This window comes from Arachis hypogaea, chromosome 12 (genome assembly GCF_003086295.3).
Source record: "Arachis hypogaea cultivar Tifrunner chromosome 12, arahy.Tifrunner.gnm2.J5K5, whole genome shotgun sequence".
Taxonomy (NCBI): Eukaryota; Viridiplantae; Streptophyta; class Magnoliopsida; order Fabales; family Fabaceae; genus Arachis; species Arachis hypogaea.
In genome coordinates this window covers 93,377,349-93,400,631 of record NC_092047.1, presented here as the reverse complement: position 1 = coordinate 93,400,631, position 23,283 = coordinate 93,377,349, and the positions used below count along the sequence as shown (strand labels likewise).

The following is a 23,283-nucleotide window of genomic DNA, read 5'->3' as shown; positions in this document are numbered from 1 at the left end:
CTACCTAACGGAACGATCTCGAAATAGTTTAGACATTACAAAGTATATTCCTCCTGTTTTCTTTAACATAAATTGACTTGCTTATAAAGTCCACAAACTTTTCCGTGAATCATCTGAAAATATGACTTATTAGATTTGTGATCATACAAATAAATTTTCCCGGATTTATATCAATTAAAACGCACGGGAAATTTACATTTTTGTGAAATAGACACTCATTAATTGAACATATTGAAGCCGATGTTGAATACTTGAATTAGTATGAACTATGAACACTGAACAGAAGCATGCAGGCGAAAATGCAGGTAAGGGTTTACATATCATAGATGCGGGTAAATAAATGTAATTTACAATATACATGAACCGGTGGTTAGGGTTTGACGTACTTGCATTGAATCAGGAACAACCAAAACATCGACTTATGGAGAAAAAACTTGATGGCAGAGGCTCTGAATCAGGCTCTGATTTTTTCTTAGGAAGCTGTTTAAAAAATGCTTTGACAGCTCCTGTCACGCCATCCTCATTTTCCATGGCCTTAGCGAGTTCAACTGCACGAGCCTTCACCTGGCATTACATTATGAGATTATATTATTGTTTATGATCTTCTAGAATGCGTCAAACAAAACTATAGACGAATTCAACCACTACTAGATTGAGATACACAACTTATACAGTTATCAACAGTTAGATCTGAGGATGAGGAAGAAAACAAGGAAAAAGCATATGAAAGAAAGAATAGCCTACAGCTCAGACAGAGAACACCTTAAAAATTTTCCAGAAGTATTGATGCAATACCTAGCAACTTCAAATCAACAGGTCCCTTGAAACAATTTTAAGATCCTTGAATAATATTAAACCATGCAAGCCTGATAACTCTTTCCCTTTATTAGTGACAATATTAAACAATTCTCTTCGTATAGTACTGATATGGAAACAGGAAACAGGAAACAGACAGCTGGATGTGCCTACTGGTCCAATACACTTTCATTTGGTTTTCCATAATTTGATACCCGAGGTTCTGATCATAATGGCTCTAACGTGGAAAATGGGTTTGATGGAGTTGGATGAGTGAGGAACCACAGCCACCTTTAAATACAATTGAGAAACCTCTCTAATCCTAGTGTTACCAATTGATCTTTGGGTCAATGGCATTTGAAGTTGCCACCAAACTCAGGGATGTAGGTACAATCTCAACCAGTAAAGTCTATTGTTAATTATAAATTTACGACCAAAAACACATTGTTCAACAGTCAGTTAATCCCTTTCAAACATGTTCCTAAGGTGTAAAAGTGAGTCAGGTTTACATAAGATAACTGTTGTGTATAATCTCATAATCTTACCTTTGAGTGCAAAATCAACACATTCAACAAGATGCAATAATAATTTGCAGTGTTGCAAACAACATTGCCCATGCATACTGAAATCTAGCCAGATTGCTAACTTCCAAAGAAGCAGGCACTGAGAACCTAGCTTTTGCATGACAGCAAAATATATGTTGGGCAAAGTAGTATTACCTTGGGATCTAGCATAAACTTTATTGCATCAACCAACTTGGGAAGTGTAAACTCATCAACTGGGATAGGTTGAGGACCAACTCCTCTAGCATGTACTCTGTCGCCCCAAAATGGTTGATCCCCGAAAAATGGAACAATGGTTGTTGGACACTGAAACATACCAATTATTAAACACCAAATAGTAAGTATTCAAAAAGTTTTGTTTTTATAAAGGAAGAAATATTATTTATAAAAAGTTATTGATATTACATGGAGGTTGGAAGGATAAAGATTTAGATATCCTCAGTGTAAGAAAGAAAAGAGCAAAGCTCTGCAATCTCTCTACATATCAGAGAGATATCCCTCTAAATAGATTTTGAAACTTGTACCATGTAATTATTATGATTCAAATATTATTTATAATGAAAATTTAAAAAGCCGTAGATTCCTTACAGCAGCTTTCAGCCCAGCAGCTGTTGTTCCTGCACCTCCATGATGCACCTGAAAACAATAATATTAGAATTTTGTAATTCAAACACGAAGAATAAAAGTAGGTAATGGTTCTGTACTTGAATATGAATAGAAACCAAAGGTATATAAACCTACAACACTGCATTATGATACTAGACAAAAATATAATTCACTAGGGACATGGCTATCTGAGTCACATGCCCAACGTGCTTACAAGGCCAACACTTCAACGTATTGGAGAATTTCCAAAACAAATTGACCATTATATTATTTTTCAACGTCATTGTTATTTTAAAAAATTGCCGAGCTAAGAGTATCAAACTAGATTATCTCACCACAGCCTTGCAGCGTAAGAACAGCCAGTCGTGAGGGATATTATCCAATAAGTATATGGATTCCTTTGGTTCTGCCACTGGGAAGGTACACATTTAATTAAAAAAAAAGTTATTACAATAGAAAACCAAAAATATGCAATATTCTTACAATCTCCAAGACCTCCCCATCCTTTATTGATGATACCCCTTTGTCCAGTCTTCTCAAGTGCTTCAACAATTATTTCTGTCATCCTTTTTGGTTCTTGAACAGGCTGGAATATGAAAACGTGAAAAAAAGAACAAGATTCAATTTACGACTACCCAGATAACAATAACCTGATTGCTTGTTTCCATTATTAATTATGACGTGAATCGTCTATTACCAACCATTATATGCAACACATGACATGTTAGCAAAAGCTGCATAATCAACATACTTTCCAGGAGTCAAATACAAGAAATTTGAAAGTCAGTAAACGAAAATGTTCAAACAATTCACTTAATGAAATAGTTCCCCAAGAACATAGTAAACAAGCTACAGAATTTTAAGTTAAAGTTTTACAAAGCTTCATGTCAATAGAACATGGCAAACAAAAACAAAGTGAAAATATTCAGCATCTTGCAAGACATAATAAATCAAAATCTAGCAATAAAAAATATTAATTGATGGATAATTCATATAAGATATTAAAGACATTCATATGCCTGTCTTAGAGTTTAAACATACCAAAGAGACTATTCACAACAAGGTATTAGAGACTATATGAGCCAGTCAGCAAACAACCTACAATTCAATCTTTGTTATCAAGTTCTTCAACGTGTCAAATTTCAAAGCACAAGGTCGATGAAAGTAAACACACTCACCAGGCTACCAAATCCAATGTAGATAGGCTGGTCACCATCTTCAAGCCATTTTACAAGGGCCTCAGGAGGTTCAAAGTTTGATGCAAGATCAAGGAAACAAAACCCTACTACATCAATTTTTGGTCCCCAATCTGCAAAACAAAACACAAGATTGAATGTTGAAACCAAGAATCAAGTAAAAAGAAAATCTCATAGGTGGTTATTTTACAAAGAGCACTTTGAATTACCAATTAATAAAATCACTACCAGCTAAGAGAGAGTTTAGAAGCCTTATTCTATAAAAGGAAATGCGGAAGCTTTCTCCAAAATTGGTTCAGATACTTATCTTCATTGTACAAAACAATTTAATGTTGATTTCGTTGGTGTCCGGGACAAATGCATAATGATGAGTATTGATAACAAGTGAACTGCATGTCACAACGACTACAAATACAAAATATAAAGATTGGGATCTAAACCAACAACCTTTGGGTTTAGGAACAAGGTGAGGACTCCATATGTATGCATGAGGAACATCACTATCAGAGCCTTGCGACCCACTTAAATATGTGACTGGTCGCAGCTTCAACTTCTTCTTCCTAAGATCATTAATCATGTCTCGTATTCCCAGCCAAATCAATGAGTCCACTATTTGATATGAAAGCTGAAGAGTTATAAACAATCAATATTTAGTTAGACATCAAGGCAATAAAATTCACAGTGATAACAAGAACCAGCTTATTAACAAACTCAACTCTGTAACCAGCTTGTTGCTTTACACGGGACAAAGGATGAGGAAATTCACTAGTTGGCCTGGAGAAAAAGACAGTACATAAAATGCAGATTTCAATTCCAGGGAAAACTAAGATTAACAGAACCAACTGTAAAATAACCAAATGGAATCATAATACATGAGGATGAGAAAGGGATAAGAGTAAATACAAATTTTAATCACCAAAAGATACTGTGACATCACTTTGATCCTCAGAAAAATTGACATTAGTATTTCAATTATAAAAGGTGAAAAATTTTGGTTTCATAATAACAACAACTAATGGCATCAGGCACTTTGTGCCTAGTGTTAGTTGTTTACCACTAGTGAATTCAGTTATTATGGGGAAAAAACTGCATAAGTTTATATTAGTCCATTACAAATGTGACCAAGGTGGTTAATTGCTCAAAAGTTTTATATAGGGGTAAAGAAATAATAAACAATATCATTACATTACAGAGATGAAAACTTACGTCCATGGCATTGTGAAAAAAATGTGAACTGGAATTTTCAGTGCCTCTGCCACATGTGTGTGCCCTAAAGATGCATATTACAATGGCATTAACAAAATTTAACAAAAGAAAACATCAAACAGCGGGACATACTCATCTCATAATAAAGGAAGAAAGAAATCGGATTAAAATACCGAGAAAAGTAAAAGAACTGTGGTGGTATAGAAATCAGTAATCCAAAGTTTAGATAGGTGGAAGAAGAAATATATGAGATTTAACACATTCCTGCCGTCATCTATTAGAACTTAGGAGGAGGCCAAAAAATAGTTTTAAATCTCTAATATACCCTCTTAGCAAGGCTCCTTGGGCTTGAAGCATGGAAAAAAGGTGGCTTTACTTTGAGCCAAATGGGGCAGCTAGCATCATATTCAAAATAGGTTACCAACAAAGGCTCTGATATTATACTATCAACTGAAGACATAATGGTTTCATAACACTAACAATAATGTCTTTTATTGTAGCTTTATCATAAACATTATCCATCATACGCAAGAGAATTAAATACATAATAATGCATTATGGTCATACATTATTTTAACAACTACTTTTTGGACAAGATATGCAAGGATCAGCAAATTGTTGAGAAAGCAAGAAGCTTCAATCCACTACACAATGCGTTATTGTCATGATAAAATGGGCAAAATGGTCTACTTAGTCTTTTATTATCAAAAGATCAGGTATGCAAGCATGACATAATTGTTAGTTTACTATTTATTTTAAGGATTAAAATATCATATTAAATCAAGCTAACCATGCTCTTATTTTATAATAATGTGCATGTATAAGCAAAATAGGAATCCGATTTCATAAACAGATGGAATATGAGTAAATTAGGGCTGAAAATGAAGGAACCTCTGTTTTGAAAATGACTCAGTCTTAGCACATAACTTTAGATATGGAAAGTTAGCATTTTTATGAAAATGATAAAGACAATCATAATTGATAAAGTAAAAACATTGACTCAAAACCTAAATTTTCATGCACAAATTTTCAACCAGGCACATCCTCTACACTTGACTGACAAAGGAAGTTATACCATATGCTGGGGGATTGGCAATGATTGCATCTGCTTTAAAGGGGACACCAGAGTCAATATCAGGATCTTTACAAGCTGGAAGAAGAGAGTTAATAATTTCTTTCATCTGATTTCGCTGCACAGGAATCTCAGAAGGTCCTGATGGGAGAAAGCCCTTGTTTTTAACCATATCTGCTCCAGAAAGTATATAAAATTATTAACGTAAAATGATAGAGAATCACAACTAGAAAGACAACAATTACAAAATCTCATGATCCAAAGTTGGTACTTTAGTTATAACTAATAAATCCAGTAATGTCATATTTTAAGGATGATGTTACAGGAACAGCTCATTTTTTAGATTGGAATTAAACTGGATAATAACTAGCCATCAAGGCAAAGACGGGGAGCAACATGTATTTTACAGGTAAATTCTTTTTTGGTAACTTAGCTAAGAGAAACAGAACGAAAGATACAAAAAATTTAGCAAAATTGCGTATAAAGCCACTCAGATAATAGAAGAAATTTATACACGGGTTGATAGCACTTACAACCAGCAAGGACTTTTGGATCACCCCCTAATGGATAAAACTCCAAGCCAGCCGTCAAAACAAACTCCTTGAAATTTGAATGGGTTGCTAATCTAACACGATGACCATAGTCCTGCACATAAATGTGTAAAAAGAATTTTCTCAAACTTTGCTTCAATAATACTTTAAACACAAAGTACAACATTATAAGAGTTCCAGCTAAAATGTTCTTACTCATATGAAAACAATCAGAATCATGTATTATTTAATGATTTTTTTGGGTATAAGTTAGAACATCTCCACTTGTAAGAACATGCCTGAAAGAAAGTAATGGGAATTGGGGAGTTTGTAATACCCCCTTTCTATTAATTTGTTCGATGTTCTTTTCAGAATTTTCTTATCAGGGAACAAGGACGCACACACATAACCAATGGAAAATTGGGGAAAACAGAAGATGTCTCTAAAGGTAGAAGCATTACATATTTTGATAAATGACTACACATCTCTTTGTGCTCTACCAATTACATGTGTATGTTTTGGATAGAACAGTTTTATTATGAACATATGATATGAAAAAGCATCATATACAATTTAAAGCATTGAAAGAGAAAAAGCGAGATATAAGAAAATATCTCAAAACCTGCAAGCGTTTTCCTATTGCAACAAATGGCTGCACGTCTCCTCGTGTACCAACAATAAGCATCACTATATTCAATGGTGGGATATACTGAAGATCTGTTGCATCAAGGGAATCATCAACAACATCTTGTACATGTCTGGATTGTGTATCAAGAGCTTCAGGTTCAACATCTACTGGAACATCAAACTCTACAGTTCCATCGTCTTTTACGGTGGCTATTCTGTTCAACAATTTAAGCTGCACAGTTGTAAAAATCAACTGAAGTTCCAGCCATATAACATTTTAAATAAATAAACAAAGAGGACACAACAGTAATGAGAGAGAGAGAGAAAGAGAGAGAGAGAGAGAGAGAGAGGCGGGGGGGGGGGGGGGGAGGGAATAAATAAACAAGGCATCTAGAAATGGGGTCAAGAGCATTTTCTAACCCTATTCAATGCGGTAACATGTATGAGGTTGGTGAACCCTACCTCCAAATGTTACATGTTGGTCTTGTTCTGTTCCAGACAACAGGGGTCGAAAAACAAATTAAACAAAAAAGGAAGAAGAAAAAAAAAACTCACCTTAGTAGACCCTCATGAAAGATTATTCCTTGTTTTTCCTAAGACATCTTAATAAAATTTATGCTAACAAAATATTCCATATAGAGAGCAAATTTAAATTATAGGACCACATAATAATAATAATAATAATAATAATAATAATAATAATAATAATAACAATAATAAGAATGATGGAAAAAAAAAAAGAAAACAGGAGCACATGATTTTCCAAAGATACAACTTTTTCTTTTTCTGTCTTTTAAACTTTTTAATGCCTTGATCGATAAGTAAGATCACCTGATGATTACCTAAGAGCACAGCCAGGCAAAACAAAGAGCCCAGTTAATACTTAATAGCAGAGAGTAAACGTGGAACAAAAGTAAGGGAAGGAATCTACAGTATCCCCATGAGAAATGAATGGTATTATTGAACTTTCAAATACCAAAATCTTATAGATCACTAATCTCATGATACTGGATGCAAAGGATGACAAGTAGTCCATAATCCAAAACTTGCTGACTTTTCTAATACTAGGCGAAATTTCATGAAGATATGTTGGAAATTACACTCTGTCTTTGCAAAATAAAACATTTTAGTTTACCCATTCATATTAAAATATTTATTGACTTCAGGGGACCAGTGCTACCCCATAAATAAGCTGCTCCTGTAATAATTGGCAAAAGGAAAAGGAAAGAATGGGATAGAATCATAGATCAAAATAGTATACCTTCTCCTGTACAGGCACTTTGTTATCAAAAATTTGAGCTGCATCTTCTGGCCTTAGATGTCTCTGCCTCTCTGTTTTTGACCTCTCCAACTTGAACTTACTTGAACTTGACTCTGATTTATCTTCATGTGATATGTTTATTGGCAGTGTAGTCACTTTAGACAGTCCCTTGCCAGCAACGCCTGAATAAGGGGTAGAAAACAAGACATCTTAAAGCTCATAAATGATTGAGCAATAAGATTGAGCATATTAAGGCATACAATAGAATTATTAGAGAAAAGAGAATTAGTATATAAAAAATGCTTAGAGATCTTTAATTGTCTGGGATTTGTTTGTTATGCCACTATTTGGAAACCACGTAAATGTTGGAGCACATTCCCTCACCTTCAATGAAAGATTTCTAAGATATGAAAGTTTGTTGGAAGGCATTAGGCATCTGGGCTATATTTGGAGTAAACAATATCGTCATTTGAAGTAATTGAAGTTATTCATTGATAGTGCTTCTTTTTCTATGTTCTGTACAGAGGGTAATTCTGCCTTCTCAAACTTTATTGCAAATATAGTCAATGCCCAGACTGAAATAAAAGATCCCAGACTGAAATAAAAGATCATGGTTGTGTTAACAACTGTAGAATCTTTATGACATGGATGAAAGAGAGAATAGTGTTAATGCTAGGTTGGAAGCATTGCACTGTATAGCTTACATTGATGCCCAGGTGCACTGCAATTTATTTTTGGATAAAGAAGAATTGCATTGAGATGGCGAGAAGGATAATACATCAAAATAGAGGATAAGAGATCCTCCATACAAGAACAAAACTAAGCAAAAGAATAGCTACCTATGGCGCTTAACTTTCCAATCTCTCAACATTTCTAAGAGGGAAAGACCTTTAGAAACTGATGCACTTTACACAAATAGAGGCCAATCACTTAATTCTATCCCATTAAGCTTGCTTTTCTGAAAATTAGTGCAGTGCAAAAGCACCAAGGGTTCCTAAATTTCGTAAATGAATGCAATTACATAAGTTGGTTCAAAAGGATAGGTTGTGCATTGAGCCTTGAAATATGGGCACACTCACCTAAATAATGGAAGTAGTTGACTTAACACGAGGAATATTTTATGTGTCAACAAGGAACTAAGTGGGCAGGGTAGAGAAGGCTAAGGAATACATCATCTCACAATTTAAGCTTTGGTACACATGTAAAGCAAAGACTAGAAACTGGGTGGAGGTATAACTGTTGAAGAACATTGGAAGAATGATGTGGTTGAGGTTAAAAGACTAGCACACAGGATCATAACACTAAAGTCTGTAGAAGCAGGGGAGACTTTTCAGGTTATTAGGACCTATTCACCCCAAGTAGGATAGAAGAACATAAAATAATATTTTAGAAGGATTTAGAAGGTTTGGCAAGGCATAACATTAGGAAAAAGGATTTTCTTCGGAGGAAACATGGGCATGTGGAGAGGAAAGCTAACAGCGGATTCTTGGGGGATATGGTCTAGAAGTCAACACAAAGGGTGAACCATATTAGATCTCTCTTTAGCATTTGTTTTCTTTTTTTTCCTAGCCAACATCTGTTTTATGAAATAGGAAAAACACCTTGTAACATTTAATGGTAGGCTGACGAGCTTTGGAAGCACATGCTTTTCACACAAGTAAAATTTAGAGTTGAAAATTAGAGAATACATCAGACTACAAGTCACTAGATTTAAGTCTTGATTCCATTAGCTAAAATGATGGAGTGATGAAGGGAGATGCAAATCAATAAGCAAACAGGCTTAAATGTTTCACAGGTGAAGATGCTACAGTGAATTATTAGACACATTAGACAATAGAATTGGAGTAACACCTATTATAGAGTATGGCAAAATCTTGTCTCAGTTGGTTCATACACATATATGGGGAAGAGCCATAAACGCGGACAAGAACAGTAGATCAAATGGAAGGTAATCCCATAGCTAGAGGTAGAGAGAGATCTAGAAAATAATAAGTGAAACTATTAAAGCAGATTTAGATGTTAATGATTTAAGGTAATTATGCAAATATGATTAGTAATAGAATACTATGGTGTGTTTTTTGTCAGGCTTCCTGTACTTTTCATATTTGTTCGTACATAGAGGATTCTTAGGGTGCAAACAAACAATAGTTTGTAAATATGTGTGTCAATGCCTCATCGAGTTTAAAGTGTACGCCTATTAAAGTATGGAAACTAGAGAAGTAAAGTGTATAGGGACAACATTTGAATAAATGGTGATAGATTGAGTGTTTAAAGTTTAAAAGTTGTATATCTATCCACGTGTACAAATATAATTTCCTTTTGAATGTAGGGAAATAAATTACCATTTCTTATCATAAAAGATTTAAGTGCCGACAATTCTAACCACTAAGGATATAAACTAACTCAATACATATAAAAGATTGGGTTAATTCGACAAAATCACCCATAACGGTCAACAAACCTATCCAACAAACTACCCATTTTTAGTTCTGCCAAACTAACTCCATCTTTTATGGGGATCGACTATCGAGTTGGTTTATATATTCCAAAGTTAGAATGATCAGGGTTCAAATCTTTCAAAGTCGGAAATGATAGAAGAGAAAAGGGGAGAGGAAAATTTTAGGTGGACCTTGTCAAAATATTTTCTTCTTTCGTGTGGGGAGAAAATACCTCTACCTATGCTACAGAGTAGGTCCCAAGCCTGTTTGAAAGAGGATTGTATTAGGCCTTTTGTCAGAAAACATAAAACTTTGTGATCTTTTCATGACATGGATCAAATACAATATTGCACTAAGGTTAGGTCGTTACTCGGAAGCGACGCTGTATGGCTCGAGTAAAATGTCAAATGAACAGGGGCCAGCCACATCGGTGCCAGCATGTAGTGCAAATGAGCAAGGGTTCCTACATCTTCATGAACGGACGAGGGTAAATAACCTATTTTACAAAGAAAAAGGTAAGCCGCGCTTTAGTACATGGAATATAGGCACACTTACAGAAAAATCCGTAGAGGTGGTGGATACCATGATAAGAAGAAAGATTAACATTATGTGCTTGCAAGAAACAAAGTGAGTGGGAGCAAAGGCCAAGGAGTTGGACACCTCAGGTTTTAAGTTTTGGTATACATAAAAGGTGAAGAATAGAAATGGGGTAGGCATTGTTGTTAATAAGCAATGGAAGGAGGACATGGTAGATGTTAAAAAGGTGAGTGACCGAATCATCGCTTTAAAATTGGTTGTAGATGGGGAGGCCTTACATGTGGTTAATGCTAGTGCACCATAAGTCAGTTTGGAAGAACACCACAAGGCAAGGTTTTGAGAAGAACGGGAAGGTTGTATGATGCATGCCTTTCCCCCATAACATAGTCCTTATGAAAATCACAGGAAGATTTGAATGAGAAGTTGTATTTGTGGAGATAAGCTTTGGAAGTACATGGTTGCAAATAAGTTGCATCAAGACAGAGTAGATGGAATGAACGTTTAGCAATGAAAGGAGAAAGACTAACACAGAAGATAAAAAATTGGAGAAAATGTTTTACCACAACTAAAGATATTTAGGTATCTTATTTGTATTATTAAGGACAATGGAGAAATAGAAGATGGCGTAAACCATAAGATTCAAGCATGTTGGTGAAAATGGAGGTGTGTTTTGGATTTTATAAGCAATAAATAAGTACCTTTAAAACTAAAGGTAAACTTTATCATATTGCCACTAGAACAGCCATGTTGTATGTGGCATAGTGTTGGGCAGCAAAGGGTGAACATGAACATAGTCCAACATGGCCGAAATAAGGATGTTTCGATGGATGAAGTGGTCAAGCGAAATCTTTGTGTGAACTATCTCACTGTAGACATAATACATAATAAGATGCAATGACGTTGTTTGATCTATGTAACCGGCCCCACCTTGTGAGATAAGGCTTTATTTTTGTCGTCATGTGGGGAGAAAATGCATATATTTATAATCACAATTCTATCCTTGTATTTTATTTTTCTTCCATATATATAGATACCTTACAATAACATTTTGCTTTACTCACTATTCTACTCAACCAAATTAAAAAAAAATTCATATTCGTCTCCCTCTATTTTCTTTCTTTTCATTTTCTCTCCTTAGCCAACGAAACTAGTCCTGGGTTGAGTAGGATAGAAACCTATACAACAATTATTTTTTACTTTCTTTCTTGGCACCAAGGGCAGGTTGATAACATTGGAGATGCAAGCACCTCAGAAGGAAGGTTGAATTATATGGCCTGGTGAAGGGCTGAAGCTTGCACATCATCAAATCAATCATTGCACCATCAAAGGTAAAAGCTACAAGAGAACCATCCTAGGGATTTTCATTATGATGATTTATGTACTAACAGTAGTGACCACATCTAGAAAACTATAAGTTGAAGGGTACCATAAGATCAACAAACACTGTCGGAAAATAACAACAAATATGAGTGTAGCTTAAGAAACTCAAAAATGCTTGGCTTAGGTTGGCACTAAGTGAAGCTTTCTCTTTTTTTTTTTTTTTTTTTTTTTTTGGGGGGGGGGGGGGGGGGAACAGCCCCGGAGGGGGACAACATCAGTGAAGATTACACGCACCCGCATTGTAAATGTCATTAAGTCACTCATTAATCTACTTCTTGCTTTTTCTAGCTCAGGTCATAGTCAAAAGACCCCAGACTCCTGAGTAAGTCAATAACTTGCCACTACGAAAGAATCATTTTATAAAATGAATACAAACTTACATTCACGCCATTGAGAATAGCATAATTTTGATTATCCATCCCATTACACTAAACTAAACCCTCTAAAAAATTGGCCAAATCATGTCAAAATCATCGCATCTACTAATTGCTTAACTTACACGCTATGTACGCAACTTTTATGTGTTCAAATTTACACTACTAGCGAAACTCGAATTTCCATGGATTCATTGTCTCGTTCTCATATTTCCAGACAACAAAATCTAAATTAAAGTAAACAGTTTAAGCGCACAGACAACAATAAATCTTGCGATTACTACTTTAGTAAAATTTAAATTCCACAACTCAACTTTCGCATTTTTCAGATTTGTTATTTCAAAATTTTTGTTCAGTATTCAACTTCTCTTAATTTCGATTAAGGATTACTAAACGTGCAAGAAAAGCAAGAACAGAAGAAGAAGATTCGACCAATCAATCAATTGATCTCAATAGAGAGAGAACAGTACAAACCTGAAGCTGAAGAACTGCTACTGCTAGCGTTACCGTTACCATTGGAAGAACCTCCATTAGTAACATTTCCACGGTCCGCAACTTCCTTGCTGGCGCTTCCGCTGCCGTTGCCGTTGCCGTTTCCGTTTCCGTTTTCCGCGCCAATTTCGTGGTCCATTCTGACGGAGAGATCGCTCGAGCTGGACGAACTAGAAGACGAGCGCCGCCGGCGATTCTCCGTCAAGTCCGCCATTGCCCCCGCCGAGTCCGACGAGATGTTCCACCGGCGGTGAGCTAGATCAGCCGCACAGTTTCAAGAGAGAGATAAAGAAGTTGAAATTCAACTGAAATTGAAATTGAATTGAAATTGAAGAGAATTGAATAGAGAGAGAAAGAGAGAGAGGAATAGGGAGTGAGGGCGAAAACAGAAGATGTCGAAATGCGATGCAATATATTAAAAAAGCGACAGTGGGGCTGTTTATTGTATGAAACGGAAAAATGGTACAATAAATATCATATCACACCATATGCATCGAAAAAAAGAAAAACAAAATGAGTTGCACCGTTCGATTGAACCGGGCTTGATTTGGTTTGACGCGGGACGGGACACGTGGACACTTGGACACGGGGACGAGTTGTAGGTGTTATCGTCGTGCCATGGAAAACGGAATGTCAGTAGAACCAATTACGAAATATCAGGACCACACGATTTTTTCAAAAATAATAACGAAATAAGTCTCAAAATGGTCACTGTCGAGCCTCATATTCGTCTCTGAGATTGCTCTCTAGGATTCAAATTCGTCCTTTCGGTACATTTCGTCCACCTGACATTATCAGAAAGCTGATTTGGACTCTTTCGTGACACGCTGGTCAGGTAATGGCTAGCTGACGTGGATTAGTAAATTTTTATAGTGCAATTTAGTCCCTAAATCAAAATTAAAAATTTTAATCTCCAAATTTAATTATTATTCTCTTCTCTATAGTAGTAACTCCTCTCTTTTCTTTCTTCTCTTCTCTTCTCTATATAGATGTGAAAGAGACTACAAATTATAACTTCATTAAAAACACGCTTATATTTTGTTAATTAAAAGTCACATACTATGTCTTTGTATTTAACATTTTATGTACTCATTTAACTCTAGTTTAATTAAAATATTTTACAAAATTTAATTTTATATTTTTATATAATTTTACAAAAATCTATCTCTTGTATTTACGGAATTAAAAAGTTACATAGTTATTATTATATACTACATGTTTCAAAATAATCATGCATCATCCTAATTTAACTGTCATCCTAATTTAACTGTCATTCACATAGTATTAATATAAAGTGTTATATTATGCCATTTTAAATCCTATGATATTTCTATTAAAATAACGTGTCTAAGATTTTATTATAATTAAATAGGTATTTCAAATTAATTAAGGGTAATATTAGAGAAACAAAAAAATAGCAAAAATTTATCTAATTTAATATTTATTATTTTAGTCTCTAATTAATAAAAAACTAATTAAGTAAAATAAATATAATTAACTAATTTAAGACACTAATTTAATCATATTAAAATATTAATTATATCATCTTTTTATTTGCAAATGTCATGCTGACATTTTAACATTTTATATTAGCATTAGAGATGAGTTGAGATTCACAATTTATGAATTTAGGAATCAATTTAATTATTTTTAAAAGTCAACAAATTTTTATGAACGTTCACAATTTTAGAAACTAAACTTTGCATTATTTCTTTAATTATATATATCACATAACTATTTTTATGTTATAATCTCACTATCTTTTTTACAGACAAAAAAGGGATAAAAATGGTTAAACTTGTTTAAATAATGATTGTTAAGAAGATTCTAGTTATTGTTATTGTTATAAGATACTTCAACTAAAAAAAACAAAAAGAAAAATCTTGTGAATTTAGGATATGAAGATCTATGCCTGTAGCGAAAAGAGGAATTACTGTAGAAAAGAGAATAATGATTAAATTTGGAGATTAAATTTTTTAATTTTGATTTAGGAACCAAATTGCACCATAAAAGTGTTAGAATTTGGTTGAATTAGTCCCACATTGCTTAGGATAGCAAATGGAGTGGGTGGCCTAGGTTATAAATATGAGGCTAAGTTCTCCAAATTTTTTTGCACCAGTCAGAAACACTTTAAGCTTGTATCTGATTTTTCTTTTCCTCTGTACTCTTTGATTAGAGAGTGTTGTGAGGTGTAGTTAGATATTTGCTTTGAGAGAGTGTGGGTGTACTAGGGTGCCGGTGTTAGAGAGAAAGAAGTCTATGTGTTGCAAAAATTTTCACATAGTGATATTCTCTGGTTGTCATTTGACAACGGCCGTGGTTTTTTCTCCGGTAATTGGAGTTTCCACGTTAAATTCTTGTGTTGTGATTGTGTCTATTTTATTGCTCTGTGAAAGGTATTTTCTCAAGAGGGAATGGTGTATTATTCCCAACATGTGGTATCAGAGCTTCGGTTCGGTGGGATTTATTCTTAGTATGCTTTGTAGTTGCAGCCTAGTCTAACCTTCCACATCAGAAAAGAATTTTGTCCTGTAGCTTGAGGTTGATCTTTGGTTGCTGTTGTTGTTGCTGGAAGGCAGTGTGACACTGTGAGAGTGCAGTTTGGAAAGGTTTTGGCTAAGGAAAGACTTGGTATTTAAGTGTGTCCATTGTGACCCACCTCTCTTTCCTGGGGACCCTTCCTAGTGCACGGTCTACAGTTGAGTTATACTATTCCAGTATACGGTTGCAACAATGTCAAGATATTCAAGTGCTGTGAAGCTTGAAATAGAGAAATTTGATGGAAGAATCAATTTTGGCTTGTGGCAAATACAAGTCAAGGATGTGTTGATACAATTAGGTTTGCACAAGGCGTTGAAGGAGAAGATCTCTGGTTGCTCTCTCTATGAGAGAAGATGATGTTCTCTAGAAGACAAGAAGTATCCCCATGGTATTACCGCACTGCCATGGATAAGGATAAGTTGTGGCAATCGGGTCCACAATTGCACACGGGCATTGGTTGGCATTGAGATGCAAGGTGTGTGGCGGAGTTAGGTCGATGGCTGAAGAACTTCCAGGAAAAGCCAATTTGGAAGTTGCACCATGAATTTTCAGCAAGGTTTCGATCTGTACCAAGGCGAAATGTTTGGAGTGGACTAATTCCAAGTGAGTATACTTTCATGGTGGAGTATGATAGTTTTCTGAACTATGATTGTCGGTATAGACAATGGCAGCAAAGAATTGTCGGTGTTGACTATGGAAGCTGAAGATGTGTGACTATTTCAATCAAGGTAGAGATTGTTAGGATTTGGTTGAATTAGTCCCACATTGCTTAGGATAGCAAATGGAGTGGGTGGCCTAGGTTATAAATATGAGGCTAAGTTCTCCAAATTCTTTTGCACCAGTCAGAAACACTTTAAGCTTGTATTTGATTTTTCTTTTCCTCACACTCTTTGATTAGAGAGTGTTGTGAGGTGTAGTTAGATATTTGCTTTGAGAGAATGTGGGTGTACTGGGGTGCCGGTGTTAGAGAGAAAGAAGTCTATGTGTTGTAACAATTTTCACATAGTGATATTCTCTGGTTGTCATTTGACAACGGCCGTGGTTTTTTCTCCGGTAATTAGAGTTTCCACATTAAATTCTTGTGTTGTGATTGTGTCTATTTTATTTCTCTGTGAAAGGTATTTTCTCAAGAGGAAATGGTGTATTATTCCCAACAAAAAGTTTACTAATCCACGTCAGCTAGCCGTTACTTGGCCAGCGTGTCAGGGAGGAGCCCAGATCAGTTTTCCGGTGGTGCCAGGTGGACGGAATATGCCGGAAGGACGAATCTGAGTCCCGGAGTGCAACTTCAAGGACAAATATGGGTAACTTTTAAGTTCAAGGACTACTATGAGACTCGAGTACAATTTCAGGGACCATTTTGAGACTTGTCTCAATAATAACATATAAATTAATTATTATTATTATTTAATAAAAGCATAATAATTTTTTAAAACTTTTAAAATTTTAACAAATAATCTAATGTATGAAATTATCTAATAAAACAAATTTAAAAATTAATTTGATAATTAAAATGTATTAAAAATTAAAGTGTTTGACTAAAAATTTTTAAAAATTAATTTAGAATGTTACTCTGAAAAATTATCATTAAATGGATAATATTTATTTGTTTCATATTACAGCTAATACAATACTATAAGATATTTTAACCATATTACATCTCCATAAACAAACATAATTATTAAATCAGATATTTATATAAAATATATATTAAAAATAAAATAATAATTTATATAAAAATATATGATAGCTGATTTTGTATTAATTTTTTATGCATATATAATATATTTTTCTATATTTATTTATTATAAAAAATAATTATATTATTATAAAAAATTTATTTATTTTGATGTAAAATATTAATTATTTTAATTAAACATATTTACAGAAAATTTATAAATATATACAAATTTATATTTCAATAAAGTCTATAATATATATAAAAGATAAATAAAATATTTGAGTTATTTTTTATTCATATTATGGTTTCTTTTATTTGATATTTTTTTTAAAAGAATAAATAAATATTTTTTATCATGAAAGATTGAAGTGCTGATATTATTGATTATGACTAATTTAAATAAATTTTATAACCATGAAAGATTATTATATTTGTTTGGTATTTCTAACTAAATATTAGTCTATGAACAAACTAATTCTCATTCTTTCTTTTTGTTTTTTTCTACAACAACAATAACAACAATAATAAAGAGTAACATATTTTTCTCTATAATCTATTTTTGGTGTATTATCAGTATAAAATAGTTTGACATGTATATTTAAGGGTAATTTATGCAAATAAAATGAATGAGCAAAACCTTTACGCAAATACAACATTGACAATTTTCAAACACAAATGCAACAAACGCAACTATATATAATCCGCTACATCCTGCAGCGGAACTCAGTTGCACGTAATCTGCTACAGGGTATTGCGATTACGTTGAGAGTGGGTTACTCATAAACCGCTACACCCTGTAGCGGTTTATGCTCATATGGTGCGAGACTCATAATCCGCTACACTCTCTAGTAGATTATGAAGAGTATGAAAACCGGGTTGGCTTATGTTTAAAAAAATTACACTTTCTAAAACCGGGTTTGTTTTGCATAGAATAAAGGACATTTTAAACTATTTTAAGCCATTTTCTATGCAAAACAATTTTAAAAAAATGACTTAAAAATGTTAGGAGTACTATAAAAGTTTGTAATATCTTAGTAATTTAGGTAAATACTGGTTATAACTATATATTTTATTAAAAAATTAATAATTGATTAAAAAAGTAATAATTTAAAAATTAAAAAAATATATTTTTTATTTCATGCATTAAAAAAAGCTAACAAAATATTTAATTATGAGACTTCTTTAAAATATTAACGAGCTATCAATTCGAATTTCATACATACTCTTTTGCCAATTTTTAATAGCTCATGAATATTTTTTTAATACAAGGTCCGTAACTCTGGAAGCAGTGACTCACCTCAATTGATGAACCACGCTCCTCCTCCAAAAATTCTTTCTTTTTCACTTTACCCTTTTCACGCCTTTTAGTAACGTTCCATGTCTTTATCAGGAGTTAATATCTAGCACGTTTGCTTAGTTGGGGAATTCCCATTTTTCTTTTGCTGTAAGTCCAAAATGGGCCTATTATTTTATTGCACCAATAAAATTTATCTTTTGAGAAAAAAAAATAAATTTATTTAAATTATACTATAAAAAAATATTTTATTCTATACAAAATAATTAAAAAATGGCTTAAAAGATGTTAGAAGTACTATAAAAATTTGTAATGTTCTAATGACTTAGGACATTAAAGAAATACTCTACATAGTCAATAATAATTTAAAAATTAAGAAAAATATAGTTATAACCAGTATTTACCTAAATTACTAAGATGTTACAAACTTTTATAGTACTACTAATATTTTTTAAGTCATTTTTTTAAAATTATTTTGCATAGAAAATGGCTTAAAATGCCCTTTATTCTATGCAAAACAAACCCGGTTTTAGAAAGTGTAATTTTTTTAAACATAAGCCAACCCGGTTTTTCACACTCTTCATAATCCGCTAGAGGGTGTAGCGGATTATAAGTCTCGCACCATATGAGCATAAATTGCTATAGGGTGTAGCGGTTTATGAGTAACCCGCTCTCAACGTAATCTGCCGCTGCAAGGTGTAGCGGATTATATATAGTTGCGTTTGTTGCATTTGCATTTGGAAATTGCCAATATTGTATTTGCATAAAAGTTTTGCTCATTCATTTTATTTGCGTAAATTGTCCTATATTTAATTACGTAATATTATATCATAAAAAATAACTACTATTTTTTTTTAACCGCATGAATGATTATCTAAAAGTACTAATGTAATTGCAGGATTATATAAAATATTTTTATTGTCAGTAAATCAAAATTAAATTATAAATATTAACTCTCCCTCTCTCAATCTGTAATATTATCCTAAAATAAAAACATTTACTCATACTATTACTATTCATCATGCATAACCCCACTAATGTTAGGAACACAAATCTATCACTTCACCTTCAATTTCACTGTCTTTGGACTAAATACATGCTCCTCTACTTCAAGCATGTGAGCCAAAAGCATCGTTTTAAAGGCAAGGACTTTTACTTTTGCGATTTTTATCAATGACTTCAGCAGAATAATTACATTTTGTGATAGAGTTCTGATTGGTTTCGCTTCATTGAGGATTGGTTCATTCCAAAACACTAATAACAATAAAAGTAGTGATGAAAATGAAGGGCATGTTGGGAGTAATAATGATAGAAATGAAAATGGAACAACAAAAGATGGTGGCTTAGAATTTTAATTTAGTAAAGAATGTGAGAAGAAAAAAGAGAATATCTGAAAAGAAAGAAGGAGTTTGAATACCATTACTAAATTTTTTAAGGAATAATCTTTGGTTAGAAATGTCAAATGGATATAATCTTTCGTGATTATAAAATTTATTTAAATTAATAACGGTCAGCGTCTCAATCTTAATAAGATCATAAATGAATATTTATTCTTTTTAAAAGAACACGTACAATATTTTTAAATTTTAAAATTTTATATTAAAATTATTATCTAGAAAATAAAAAATTGATTATTTTTAATAATTTTATATTTATTATTATACATTAAATATTTTTAATTATAATATAAATAAAAAAATACATTTAATGTTTGGATCTCGGAAAGAAAGAACCGTGTAGAAAACTAGAAACTAGAAAGCGAACATTCTTCAATGTTTGGAAGGTGACTTTACAGGCTGCTGGGCTATGGTATTCGGTTCTGTCAGGATATTTTTAAGGCAAACATCTGAAATAAAGGGAACCGTATTCAGTGGAAAAAGAATCTACATACTGGCTTTATTATTGAAAATTCTAATATTAATAGAATTTTGCTACATCATTTTTGGCTGTCCATAAGACTCCATATTAACTCAGTTACTGTGGTCTTGTATTCGAGTTTTTGTCTTTTTGATATTAAAAACTCAATCAGCCATTAAATTAATTAACATATATATATTTATATATAAATATATAACTAATTTAGTAACTAATTTTTTTGTATATATAATATTTAAAAGAATGGTGCATGCTTATTTTTATGAGATTTTTAATATTCAAATAAGTTTTTTTTCGAATAAAAGAATGTATACTTGATTTTGATGAAAAGTAAATTTGTATTAATATGATTTATATTTGACAATTTTTATATCAAAATAAATTATAATAAAATAAATATTGTTTAGATACACTATTCAAAATTAGTTTTAAATAAAAAATTATTAAAAGAAATAAATAATTTGTTTATATTATCTTATCATTTTAATTTAAATATTTAAATAGATATTATTAATTAATTTTATAATAAAAATAATATTTATTTATTAAATAAAAAATAACATATAAAAATTAGTAAAATATACTTTATATTAAAAATAAAAATATATGAATAAACTAATAGTTTAATATATTAATGTAAATAAATATTAAATATTAAATTAAAAAATAAAATACTAATAAAATACATAAAAAATAATATCTTATGCATAGCCAAATAAAAATGAGTAAAAAATCAAATGAACAAAGCCAAATAACAATAAAAAAGACTTCCTTAAAAATAAACATAGAAAACAGTATATTAAATGATGAAAAAAAGCTCATATGAACTAAGAAACAATAAAAATTTCAAAAGATAATATTTACATCTATGAAAAATCAGAACACTATAAAAAAATATAAAAAATATTTATCATATAAATAAAATAAATACAATAAAAAATAAAATATAAAAGAGAGTATTATAAAAGTATAAATTTTATAATGTCAAATAAAAAATATTTTATAATTTTTTTAGTAGTCTCAATATTCTTTAATTTAATATTATTTTAGATTATAAATTCTCATTATTTATAACTCTATTATTATTTATGGTTAGTTTTTTATTTACTTTATCATTTTTAATGCTATCATAATTCATATTATACAAAATAAATTTCAATAATAAATATAGTATATAAGAATTAAAAACTAAAGAGTAGAGTTGGTAGAAAAAAAAATAAAAAATAGAGTTGATAGAAAAGAAATAAATTAAAAATGTTGTCAAACATAAAAAAAAAACGTTCCAGAGATCCAAACGTGCTTCTCTCTTTTCCAATACTAAACCAAATACACTTAGTCATGTTTCTAAACTAAACGGTTGGCAATTTTCACTTTAATTATTTACTTTTAATTAAAAAATAATATTATTCATTCAATTTTTTTTAAATGACATTTTAAGTAATAAAGATGGAAAATTGTTATTGTCATTAATTATTTAATATTTATAAATAATGAATAAATGTTACATTATTAAATAATTTTTTGGGATCTGAATCCTCTAAAATTGTATTGTCGCTTTAAAGAAAAAAATATATCATTAATCATCATTGAATTAAGATAGTAAGACTTACAAAAATAAAAGAATCTAATTCAATTATGATTAAAGTATCACTTTACTATTTTATTAACATTGTCACTTTAAAAGATTTTTTTCAACTTTTTTATTATGAAACTTTCAAAAAACTAATGGCTATATTAGAAATTTTTATGCTACAGGTTATTTCTCAAAAATTTTATGTCAACGTAAAATCGTTTGCTAATTATAATATATTTCATATATTTAAAATTCAATGTAATATATTTTTTAAAAATCTATTATTTAGTTATTATTGATGTTGAATTTACATAAATTATTTTATATATGAAAAAAAGTGGTATTTTTGTTGAATATTGGTCTTTAGAATATTTTACAAAAATATGGATGTTCATAAAAACACCGACACAACACGCACCATGCATGTTATCTTATCAAAGATTCACAGAATTTCGAGACAACTTTAACAGAAATTATCAACAGAGATTTGTCACGTGTCATCTTCCAACGCAATACGCACCCTGCGTGTTACTTTAGCAGGAATTTTTAGCAAAATTTTGAGACAACTTTATCAGAATTTCCTACGAAGATTCGCCACATAACAGCTTCTAGTGCACACGCACCCTGCGTGTTACTTTAGCAGGGATTTTTCACGGAGTTCCAAGGCAACTTTATTTGAGATTCCAGCAGAAATTCGCCACATGGCAACACTAGGACAACACGTAGGGTGTGTGTTACCTTTATCAGAGATTCCTCGCATGTTTTTGAGGCACCTTTATCAGTGTTTCCAAGGACGGGAACGCCACATGGCAGCATCAGGACAATACGCAGGGTGCATATTGACCACTTTTGATCAGTGTCTCTATGCAGGCGACAAAGTTTGCTCTAGAAAGTGCCTTTATTAATGGCACCGAGGCTATAAAATGGGTGGTGGGGTGAGGCAGAGTCTTCATTTTTCATTGTGGTGTTTAGTTTAGTAACATATACAGAGAGATTTTAGGGTTTAGTAGTATAATAATACACTATTTGAGGGAAACACGTAACTGTTCCATTCAATAACAGAGAAGTCATGTGATTACATTATGAAATCATCTTTCGTGAATACTTCATTGAATATCAATGGACCAAACAAAAAGTCTCTCGTTTTTTTTAAATACTGCAAATTGCAAACAGGTGTCTTTAGCAGCGAATTTATCTATCTATCTCTTAATATATAATAGGAGAACAATATATTGTTATATT

General features: G+C 32.0%; 1 protein-coding gene across 2 annotated transcripts; it reads right to left on the bottom strand.

Annotated features, from left to right (window-relative positions):
- Window positions 1-222: 222 nt before the first annotated feature.
- On the bottom strand, window positions 223-13,591 carry LOC112727730 (sterol 3-beta-glucosyltransferase UGT80A2). 2 transcript variants are annotated; one of them, XM_025777616.3, is made up of 14 exons: window positions 13,060-13,591; window positions 7,857-8,038; window positions 6,591-6,827; window positions 5,972-6,083; window positions 5,442-5,612; window positions 4,367-4,430; window positions 3,877-3,934; window positions 3,608-3,785; window positions 3,143-3,273; window positions 2,448-2,550; window positions 2,300-2,376; window positions 1,947-1,994; window positions 1,515-1,664; window positions 223-564 (listed from the first exon to the last, which is right to left on the bottom strand). In XM_025777616.3, exons 1-14 carry the CDS (start codon window positions 13,289-13,291, stop codon window positions 397-399), a joined length of 1,911 nt encoding a protein of 636 aa, XP_025633401.1. In that variant the 5' UTR covers window positions 13,292-13,591; the 3' UTR covers window positions 223-396. The 2 variants fall into 2 exon arrangements, with proteins under 2 accessions (XP_025633401.1, XP_072065591.1); XM_072209490.1 differs by lacking the exon at window positions 13,060-13,591 and adding an exon at window positions 8,241-8,451 and having other exon boundaries at window positions 7,857-8,065.
- Window positions 13,592-23,283: the final 9,692 nt, after the last annotated feature.

Bases quoted from the DNA above. Each gene is read 5' to 3' on its own strand.
- LOC112727730 (XM_025777616.3), bottom strand. From the start codon at position 13,291: ATGGCGGACTTGACGGAGAATCGCCGGCGGCGCTCGTCTTCTAGTTCG. The intron at 2,551-3,142 runs GTGAGTGTGTTT...TTCATATTCCAG, and splicing joins ACATTGGATTTGGTAGCCTG to CCTGTTCAAGAACCAAAAAG. The intron at 1,665-1,946 runs GTAAGGAATCTA...GGTATGTTTCAG, and splicing joins CTGCTGGGCTGAAAGCTGCT to TGTCCAACAACCATTGTTCC.